At 33.3% G+C, this 12,008-nt stretch overlaps 1 protein-coding gene across 1 annotated transcript; it reads right to left on the reverse strand.

Moving 5' to 3' along the window:
- Positions 1 to 311: 311 nt before the first annotated feature.
- LOC149157860 (uncharacterized) lies at positions 312 to 1,022 on the reverse strand. Its single transcript, XM_089433806.1, has one exon. The coding sequence runs from the start codon at positions 1,020 to 1,022 to the stop codon at positions 312 to 314; it is 711 nt and encodes a 236-aa protein (XP_089289932.1).
- Positions 1,023 to 12,008: the final 10,986 nt, after the last annotated feature.

The raw sequence follows: 12,008 nt of genomic DNA on the forward strand, positions 1-12,008 counted from the left end.
TGTGGGCTAGGGAGGCGTCAACCTCCATGGCGGAGGATTGCATGGCTGTTTCGGCGGCAAATTTTTTTCTTCGTATAGGCTGAAGTTAGAGTGCGGATATGAGCTGACTTGGAAGTCGAGGCTGAAGGATGAGGGGGAGGCACAGGGGTGGAGGGGGAAGGATCTGAAGATGGGTTGGGAGTATTATCCTCCGTGAAGGTAGGAGAAGACAAGATGCGGAAGCTATTCCGGGTTTCAGGCTTCTTGGGCTCTTCTGGAGCTACTGGAGGTTTCTTGTTATGATTTCCACGGCTAGGAACTCTAGTGAAGCCTTAAGCGTCTTTACTTGTCTCTGATGCAGAAGCTTTCGACTGAAGATTCAGAGGGCAATCTCTGAAAAGATGGCCATGCTCATGGCATCTTCTGCAACGAAAAGGAATGTGCTCGTAGTCTATAGTTTGTACCCATTCATAATCATCATGAAATAAACTTACCGAGTCCATGAGTTCTTTGGCCAGATGCATGTGTATGCAGATCCTGGCATAGGAGGTGTATCTACGGTATTTGGTTTCCTCGGCTACTTTGATGAAAGCTCCTAGGCTGTTTCCAATGTCCTTTAATGTCTCTTCATTCCAGTATTCCACTGGAAGAGAGTACAGGCGTATCCATACCGGAGCCCAGGAGAAGTCCTCTTTGTCTGGATCGAACCTTGCTTTCCATTCTCGAAGATATAGGCCTGCAGAGTTGAAGAAATACGGTCCTCCTTCGAATATGCGAGTTTTGTCTTCCAGGCAGTTGAAGATAGCAGTGAAAAAACCTTTGGGTCCTAGCTGCAGCGAGACTTGACCCTTAGGTTTCCATTTGGAGGCTATCCAGCCATGCAAGGCTTTTTCAGTCGGCCAGAACCCGAGGAACTTGCCTATGAGTGCATGATCACTCATGTATTGGATTTGGGCATTGATTCGATCACTGGGTAGATCTATTTTGATTCTCTCTGCCGATTTAGGAATGCATGTTGCAGAGAATGCTTTTGGCCGTGACATCGAATTGTTCTGGTCTGTTCCTTTGTCTTTAGCTGTTGTCTGACCTGCAGCAACTTTTCCATTGCCTTTTTTATCAGGATCTAAATGAAGGCATCAGTTGGGTCAGGACCTTGACCAGTTGCAGCTTCTGCGTTTACTGACTTGTCAGCAGAGGGATCCGATGAGGGAGGGGGTACAGGGCCCACCCCTCCGGACGGCATGACCATGGCAAGGAGATTAGTGGCGTCGTTGGTCAGAGCAGCCGAGAGTTCAAAGTGAGGGGGCGACATGATTTTTTTGAAACCCTAACGGGGGCAGCATTGATCACTAGTTCGATCAGGAGCCTGGTTGTTCCTTCTTGAGTTGCATAATCCTGGTTTTAGTTATTAATTTCCTTGGTTTGACACATAATTATTTGTCTAGTGGATTCAAAATAGGATTATTATTATTTAGTGGCCAATAAGGTGTAGATATATACTCCTATCAATTTTTTGTCTCTCTTAAGTTGTTAATCAATTACTTCCCACCATACTTTAAGTCAACTTTTGCATACTTATCAAAATATACTTCCCATCATTATTTATATAGGAGTAAATTTGTAAATGTGTAGACATCTCATCTTATCAGTGCATTCCAAATCAAGACTATAGGATTTGATTTTCCTATTAACAATTATTAATTTAGCATTGACCAATGCAAGTTATAATATTTTTACAATTTTTTCTAGAGCATAATTTCTAAGCAACACTTATTTTAAATGAATTGTTAATTTTACATTCAATACATTTCATATAATAAAAAATTTACCCATCATCAAAATTAATTTAATAATTAATATCTTCCTCTTTGGTGTTCCCTTCCCTTGCTTCATGGGTATGCTAATTTATCTCTATACCAAATTAATATTACCACCACATACCACGTTGATGGTATCATTTAGGCACACCATCCAATCTTTCCTAATGTTTTATTCTCATTTGGTTCAGATTTTGTTCGGGTGTATTAATTAATTGTTTATGTCCATTTAACAATCTGCAAGACACATGCTTTTATATCATATGTTCGATGTAAAATGATAGTCTGTTTTATGTTTTTTTGAATGTATAAAATAAATAATTTCTAATCATTTTAATTGTATTGAATTACACCACCCACAAATTTTTATTTAATTTAAAATAAAATTTATTTATATATAAAAATTAAACTCCGCTATGTAACATTAGTTTGTTAAAACTATATAAAATTAAAACAATTAAACTAGGACAACCATATTAAAAATATTAATGTGGTTGATATAAGCCAAAGACTTTAGTTGTATGTACTATTAACAAATATATAATAATAGAAATAATATTACAAAGAAAAACTATTACAATAAAAATATTATTATTCTCATTCTAATTAATAATATATATTAATTATTATTTAATATTAAATGTATTTATTATTATTTAATTTTAAATTATGTTATATTTGATAATAGTAGTAATATTAATAGATTTGAGGCTTCTGCGATCTGCATTTTGTGTGGTTATGTCTTCCAGAGTCATCACATTTACTGTTTTTTGTATCGACGTTTCGAACCATCCTCTGTGGTTCATCATCAGGATTAGATATGTGAAGAAGTCAGAGATTGATGTGTAATAAATAGAGGATATGGTAGGGATGGTAATGTAAAGAGCCGACAGGTTTGATAATGGTATGGTTTTAATTAAATTATATATATATATATATATATACATATGCATACATATATACATATATATATATACATGCATACATACATACATACATACATACATATATATATGTTATGATATAATATTATTAATGGTTTGTGTAATAACTAAATATTTGTTGTTTTTAATTAGTTTTTGTTGCCAATAAGATATTAATGCTTGATTAGCTTTGTATTGCAAGATCTCATTGAACATAATTAAACTATTAAATTACTACTTGAATGTTAATAATGTTTTTACTTAAACCTTGATTTAATAGTTATTAGAATTTAATGTTTTAATGTTGAGAGATATTAAATCTATATTAATTAATATTTATTAAGATATTCTAAGTTCATAAGTTTTAGATGCTAGATTAATATTCTGTATGATTTATACTAGATTAATGTTAATACCAATACAAGATAAGGTTAACTAAGGATTAAATAAAATTAAATGAGTTTAATCTTGATAATGTTAAGAGATATTAAATCTATATTAATTAATAATTATTAAGATATTTTAATGAAGTTCATAAGTTCTAGATGCTAGATTAATGTTATGTATTGAATTATACTAGAATTAGGTTAACTAATGGGTTAAATGAAATTAAATGAGTTTAATCTTACTAAAGTTTTAAGGAATGAAAGAGAAAGGATGGGGTCGGGATCGTCTAGGAGATGGTAGAATCCCTTGTTAGCATAGGAATCCAATTATCACTTATTTTCCAAACATCATCACGGTTGAGGTTATTGGGGTGCTTCCCTATTTCGATAGCTTCTCTAAATTTTCTATGGTGGTACTGCTCAATTTTGGCCACAACATAGGAGTTTTCAATGCAAATGTGATGATTGGTTTACTAGAGTGCTCGACCAAAGCTGAGGTTTTGGAGCGGTTATGCTTAATGTCTGCAGCATGTTCTTGAATCCTAGTTAATATAGAACGACCAGTTTCACCAATGTAAGCCTCGCTACATGAACAAGGGACCAAATAAAACCCTTTGTGGTGTTTAGGATCAATAGGATCTTTTACCGATTTCAGACATCTGTTGATTGTATTCATGGGTTTGAAAGTGGTTTTTATATTAGTCTTTTTTAAAATGTGTAAAATCTTATCAGTGGTGCCTAGAATGTAGGGAAGGTGAACCTTACCAGCATAATCATCCATATGTTGTTTGTTTCTGGGATTCTCAGCTTTCTTGAAAGCATTGATACCTTGGTGTCTTTTGTATCCATTCTTTTCAAAAACATCCAAGTAGTAATATTAATAAATAATAATAATCCTAATAACAATATTTCTTTTAAAATGATTACAATAATCTTGAATTATTAATTCATATTATTATTATTAATTATTTTTAATAAATCATTATTAATTATTTATTAAGTATTAAATATTTGTTAATTATAAATTATTTATTAATTATTAATTACTAATTATGAATGAATTAATTAATTAATTTGTCACAATGTGACATTGGACCATGGTTGACCACGATTGATTTTATAAAACATGGTTGATCATAGTTGAATAATATTAAACCCAATGGACAAATATTATAAACACAAGGTATATAAACCCTAAGATAAATATTATACACCAAAATAAACATGGTTGACCATGGTCGATTTTCATACTGAGACAATCCTTGTCACAATGTGACATTAGACCATGGTTGACCATCCTTGACCATGATTTATTTTGAAATTGACAGAATCTTTCTCAGAATGCGACATTAGACCGTGGTTGACCATGTTTGACCATGGTTGATTCTCATATTGAGACAATACTTGTCACAATACGATGTTGGACCATGGTTGACCATGATTGATGTTATAAAATATAGTTGACCATGATTTATATTATAAACCCTAGGGATTGATACTAAAAACTGAAGGGATTATAAACCTAAGGGAATAATATTAAACCCTAGGAATATGAACCCTTAGATTAATAAACCTACGGGAATAATAAACCCAAGGGATAAAATCTATAAACCCAAGGTATATAAACCCTAAGATAAATATTATAAACCCTTAAATAAATGGTGAGCCCTGGTATTGCACCAAGAGTGATGCAAATCCCAGGGCTCCTCAACTCTATTTATCAACCCGGGGTTTGTATAAACTTCAAGATGACAGTGTTATATGCACAATAGATGGGATTCTACTCATGCCACCCTCAACTAGGACATCTGATCAATAGCGCTCCAAGACCATTACTCCTACTCAATTAGGATGAAAGCTAGCTAATGAAGGTGAAATTTAGAAGCTACCTCTAACAATGAAAAGGAAAATGTTATTAACTTCAACTTGCAAATGTTATTGAAACAATTCATGAAAATGCAAGAGCTAAATTACTTGTAGAAAGGGAACTACATTATCTTGCAATCATCCATCTAATTATCATATATTCTTGTAGAAAATAAGCTAACCTATCAAACCATAATCCAAGATTCTATGTACCATCTAACTAGATCCCACTTGCATGTAAATCAATGTTCTATCTGTGCCAAATTTGTGATAAGTAAACTAACACTATTTTATTTTTGCAGTAAAGGAAAAAGAGGGTTTGTAGTGGCCTAGGAGCCTGCTTTGATCATGAAGTCACAACTGGGGGTCAACATCCTTCTAAACTAAGTCCAAGTTGCAGTAAGGATAAAAAATGGTGAAGAAAAATGTTGTTACAAGTGTGCTACAAGAGGCTTCTACACGTGCCCTGTATTGCTACAGGAGGGCATGTAATGCTACAGGAGGGCTTTCGAGAAGGTTTAAGAGGTGAAAATGATGGTTTAAGTGCATGGAAAAGGTGGATGGAGGTTGAGATAAATGAGTGAAAGGTGGAAAAAACCCCTAGCCAAGTGCATAGCCTTTTGAAGGCTTGTTTTTCACTAGGAGGGATGCTCTTAGAGACCCTAGGAAAATGGTCTCATGAAACATAATTTTAGGGACAAAATTTGGGGTTCACAAGAGAAGGTGAGGGATTCCAAGATGGAGGTGGTGAAGGTTCCCTTCTATGCAAATTCAAACAACCCTGCAACCATCACAGGTGTACACCCACTTATCATTGAGAAAATGAAACAACTAGTAGTGGAAAATATGAGTTGAATTTAAATGTTATCTAATCTATTGGAGAACTCTGATATAATAAATAAACCAACTCCTAAGCTACAACAAGAACATGAAAAATAAGATGACTAACAAAAATCTTCTTCCAAGAAATCATAAACATAATACTTTTAGGCTATGGTTGTAAATCCTTCTATTCATGCTCCCATGAGAGAGATGAGGTAGAGGCTGCAATCACAGATTTAGATGGATTATTCTCTACTGAAATGCAAGAAACTAAACAATACTCTGAAACTAAAAGAGATACAAATACAAAAGAGAGACCTAATCCACTGGGTTGGGCCCAAACCAAGAGCCTCAGCCCTATGGAACTAACTCAATAATGAATCAACAAGCAACTTCTCATTATCATTGAATCAAAGTCTAATACAGCAAATAATAGTCAAAATAACAGTGTGAATTTGTTGAGCTCAATATCTACCTAGCTGAAAACAAAACTTGAATCATCATGACCTCTTCTACATGCTTATTTATACAAGAGGGTAGCTACTATCAACTCCCTAGAAAGTAGGAATAGTTGTCATTGACCATGACCCTTATAATGTACCTATTGATGAGCCTCTTCAATAAACATGGTTGACCATGATTAATTTTCATATTGAGATAATCGTTGTCACAACGCAACATTGGACCATGGTTGACCATGCTTGATTATGATTGATTTTCATATCAAGACAATATTTGTCACAATGTGATGTTGGAAAATGGTTGACCATGGTTGATTTTCATATTGAGACAATCATTTTCACAATGTGACATTCAACCATGGTTGTCTATGATTAACCATGGTTGACAATTATTGATATTATAAACCCAAGGGAATAATAAACACAAGTGATTAATACTAAAACCCCAAGGGATTATGAACCCGAAAGAATGATATTAAACCCAAGGGACTAATATTATAAACCTAAGGTATATAAACCCTAAGATAAATATTATAAACACTAAACTAAGCTTGGTTTATAATGTTTGAGCATGGTTTATTTTCATATTGAGACAATCCTTATCACAATGCGATGTTGGACCATGCTTGACCATGCTTAACCATCGTTGATTTTCATATCAACACAATCTTTGTCACAGTGCGACATTCGACCATGGTTGACCATGATTGACCATGGATGCCAATGTTTAATTTTATAAAACATAGTTTAACATGGTTTACTAAGGTTGAACATGATTGAAAATGGTTGATCATGGTTGACCATGATTATCATATTAAAACAATCACTGTCATAATATGATGTTGGACCATGGTTGAAACAATGATTGATTTTCATATTGAGATAATCTTTGTCACAATGTGACATAGGAGCATGGTTGACCATGATTGATTTTATAAAATATGATTGACGATGGTTGACCATGATTGAATTTATAAAACAGGGTTGACCAATGTTGACCATGATAAATATTATAAACCCAAGGGAATAATAAACCATAGGGATATTTATTATATTATAAACCCAAGGGAATAATAAATCATAGGGATATTTATTATATTATAAACCCAAGGGAATAATAAAACCTAGGGATTAATACTAAAAACCCAAGGGATTATAAACCTAAGGGAATATCCCACGGGGCTTTGGATTGACAGTGAATGGGTGCACTGTTAAGGCACTCCTTGCGATAGGTCACTGGTTCAAATCCCTTGTGGGTGCTTACCTACCAAAAAAAAAAAAATTAATCCTAAGGGAATAATAAACCCACGCGATAAAAGTTATAAACCCAAGGTATATAAACCCTAATATTTAAATATTATAAACCCCAAAATAAACAAGGTTAACCATGGTTGATTTCCATATTAAGACAATCCTTGTCACAATGCAAATTTGGACCATGGTTGACCATGATTAATTTTCATATTGAGATAATCTTATCATAATGCGATTTTGAACCATGGTTGATTTTCATATTGAGACAATAATTGTCACAATTAGACATTCCACCATGGTTGACCATGGTTGGCTATGATTGATCATGTAGACCATGGTTGATATTATAAACCCAAGGGATTAATACTAAAACTCCAAGGGATTATGTTGTTAGAAATTAATTAACAGAACCATGAAATACATAAACTATCAGGGAAACACAAATAAAGAAAAAAATAAAGTAAGAAAGACACAAATATACATTGTTCACCCAATTTGGGCTACATCTACGAAGAAAAAATCAGTCCTTCCTTTTATATTATCCATTCAATACTCTTTTCCTGTTTTTTTCATATAAATTCCTACAACTCCCACTCCATGTGCAATATTAGGCCTTGTGCAGACCATTTCATACATTATGTTTCCAACTACTAATACATATGAAAATTTACACATATAATCCATCTCTTATTAAGTCTTGGGACACATATCCTTACTTAGTTTGAAATGGCTAGCCAAACATGTACTAACTGGTTTTGCATTCTGCATATTAAATTTTTCCAGCACCTTTTCTATGTACTCACTCTGAGACAATGTTAATTTGCGATTTTTCCTGTCTCTAGTTATTCTCATACCAAGGATTTGTCTAGCAGTGCACAAATCCTTTATTGCAAATGAATTTGCCAATTTTCCTTTGAGAACATTTATTTCCTGCATGTTAGACCCTACAGCAAGCATGCCATCTACATACAATAACAATAGAATATACCACCATCATTTTTCTTTTTAAGATAAACACAATGGTCAGAGTGACATCTAGTATAAATTTGTTCAGGCATAAACTTGTCAGATTTTAGATATCACTTCCTTGAAGTATGTTTTAACATATAATCTCTTCTTCAATTTGCACACTAATTACTCCTTCCCTTTGACCTCATACCCTTATGGTTGTTGCATATATATTTCCTCCTCCAAATCCCCATAGAGAAAGGTTGTCTTTACATCTAACTACTCCAGATGCAAATATTATGTTACCACTAGACTTAAAATAGTTCTGATTGAAGTCATTTTAACAACACAAGAAAATTTTTCATCAAAGTCTACACCTTTCTTTTGTGCAAACCCCTTCACCACAAGTCTAGCCTTATACCTCTTTTTTCCTCTATCTTCTTCCTTCAACCTATAAACCCATTTATTCTGCAATGTTGTTTTACCTACAAGCAACTTGAATAAGTCCCAAGTATGGTTATGCATCAAGGAGTCCATCTCTTCATTCATGACTTGATCCCACTTCCTCATGGTTTCTACCTTCATTGCTGCTTCATATCTTTCTGGTTCACTAGAATCAGTCAACAATACATAATATAATGAAGGAAAGTATCGTTCAGGGGGTCTACTTATCCTGGTAGATATTCTAACACCACTTTCAGGTGTTTGACGTGCCTGTTTCTATTATAGTTGTTGTTGTTTTTGTTGTGGGTGTTGATCATTATAATTTTCAGGCACCCTTACTTTTTTTGTGATCTCATCAATCACTGTGTATTGTTTGTTTTCCTTTCCTATTTCTTTTCCTGCATTCGATCCTTATACAAGACATTTTCATTGAATATGCCATCTCTGCTCCTAATGATTTTATGATTTTCATAATCATATAAGAGATAACCAAACTCAATAACACCATATCCAATAAAGGTACATTTCTTTGATTTTTCCTCAAGCTTTGTTCTATTTTCTTTATTGATGTGGAAAAAGGCTTCACAACCAACAGTCTTTAAAAATGAGCCGTTTACCTTTCTACATGTCCATGCCTCCTCCAAAATACCACCATCCAAGGAACTTAAAGACCCTATGTTTATTAGATAGACAATAGTATATACAACATCTGCCCAAAATTTTAAGGGAAATCTTGCATGAAATCTCATGCACCTTGCACGCTCCATGATTTTCATGCTCATCCTTTATGACACACCATTTTCCTATGGTGTTCCAGGAACTTTCTTCTCTCTGAGAATTCCATGCTCTAAATAGTAGTTATCAAACTCTTGCTACAATATTCACCTACATATTCTAATCAAAGACACTTGAAATTCTCTCTTGTCTGATTCTCAACCAAAGATTGCCATTTCTTGAAAGTATCAAATACATCAAATTTATTTCGAATACAATAAATCTAGGTTTTTCTAGTTGCATCATCAATAAAAGTAACATAATAGTGAGAGACACCAAGAGATGATATTTGAGCAAGCCCCCATACATCTGTATGCACAAGCTCTAGTTTTTATCTCTTCTTTTCTTTCCCAACTCTGATAAGTCTGACTCACTTACACTTTCCATAAACACAATTCTCACAGAAATCCAAATCAACATGCTTCAAACCTGACAACAAATTTCTTGAGTGAGGAATCTGCATTCCCTTCTCACTCATGTGGCCCGAGCCTATAATGCCACAATGTCATATCTACTTCAGTGGAGGTTAAATCCTTAACAAATTTAGAAATGATATTGCATAAATACAATGTACCGACTTTTTCTCCTTTTTCTAATGCTAGGGCTCCTTTAGTGACCTTCCAGGTTTTGTCTGTAAAAGTAGTTACATATCCTTCACCTCCCAACTGCCCTATTGAAATTAGATTTTTCTTTAGATCTTGAACATGCCTTACCTCCTTCAATAACCATTTGTTTCCATTCTATTGGTTTATAAAAACCTTACCCATTCCAATGATTTTACAGGGTTTATCATCACCCAAACGAACCTCTCCAAAATATCCTTGAACATAGTCATGAAAATGGTTCTTATCAGGTGTGGCATGGAATGAGGCCCCTAAATCTACCATCCAGGCATCAATATAATATTCTCTAATGAAAGAATCAAAGAATCTTTCAACACATCACTTGTCGCATTTGCTTCATGATTATTCCCTTACTGCCCATCTCCTTCTTTTCCCTTCCAATATTTGTATTCTTTCTTTAGTGTCCTTTCTTCCCACATTTCCAGCACACTATCCTTGATCTGGATTTATATCTGTGTTTTCTTGACTTACTATGATTTCTTGAGCTCCTTCCTCTTTCCATTTTTCTTCCCCTAGTCTTTTTAGTCAAAGCATTACCTGATTTCTCACCACATATTTTTCATCGCATTTCCTCGTTAACGATGGCACCACCAACATCATTAAACTTTAAAGTACTAGATCGAGATACATAGTTACTAATAGTCATAACTTGGTCATTCCAACTTTCTAGCAATGAGGATAAATATAACAAAGAAGGTGGATATAACAGAGAATCAAACAGGAGAGAATCAAAGCCCTCTGAATGGCCATGATTATCATATTGAGACAATCTTTGTCATAATGTGATGTTGGAGCATTGTTGAGACAATGATTGATTTTCATATTGAGACGATCTTTGTCACAATGCATCATTAGACAATGGTCGACCATCATTAACCATGGTTGACCATGATTGATTTCATAAAATATGATTGACGATGGTTGACCATGATTGATTTCATAAAATATGGTTGACGATGGTTGACCATGGTTGATGACGATTGACCATGTTTGAATTTCATATCCATAAAATATTTGTCACAATGCGACGATCGACCATGGATGACCATGATTAACCATGGTTGACGATGTTTGACTAAGGATCTCTATGAGTGAACAATGTTGACTATCATTGAGTATGGTAAACATATAGTTGATTAACATTGACCATGGTTGACAATTTATACATTGACTACAAAGGTTATGCTTAATTGTAAGCATGTTACACATAATGCCTATCAATTATCATTGTTCAACATGATCTTCATGTTCACTATCTTTGACCAAATTGATCTAAGATTGATCATGATTATAATATATTAGTGATTAAATTAACATATTATTTATGTGAAAATTTATAAATCAATGTAATAATCTCTAGTAATAACGTACTATTAATATTAATAATGTAATAATGTACCATTAATATTAGTAATTATATTAATGTATTAATAACATTTATTATTATTATTAAATCATATATACTAACTTACTATTAAAAATTATAAAAAGTAATACTCTAAAAACCTTAATAATAAACCATACATATATATATTCCAGTTATCAAATGCCAATTTTTTTGGGTGGTACAGTTATCATTAATTTTTAAAATTTTAAATATTTTTATTATTTTAAAGAGCTAATTTATTTTTTTATTAATTTTATTTTTTTTTTATTTTATAATTGATTTAATTAGTTACAATTTATGTGGTATTATCATGCTTTTGAATTT

This window comes from Pinus tabuliformis, chromosome 5_2 (genome assembly GCF_031772625.1).
Source record: "Pinus tabuliformis cultivar Carrire ecotype Pingquan chromosome 5_2, CPIR1, whole genome shotgun sequence".
NCBI lineage: Eukaryota > Viridiplantae > Streptophyta > Pinopsida > Pinales > Pinaceae > Pinus > Pinus tabuliformis.

Coding starts and splice junctions, on each gene's coding strand:
- LOC149157860 (XM_089433806.1), bottom strand. CDS start 1,022: ATGTCACGGCCAAAAGCATTCTCTGCAACATGCATTCCTAAATCGGCA.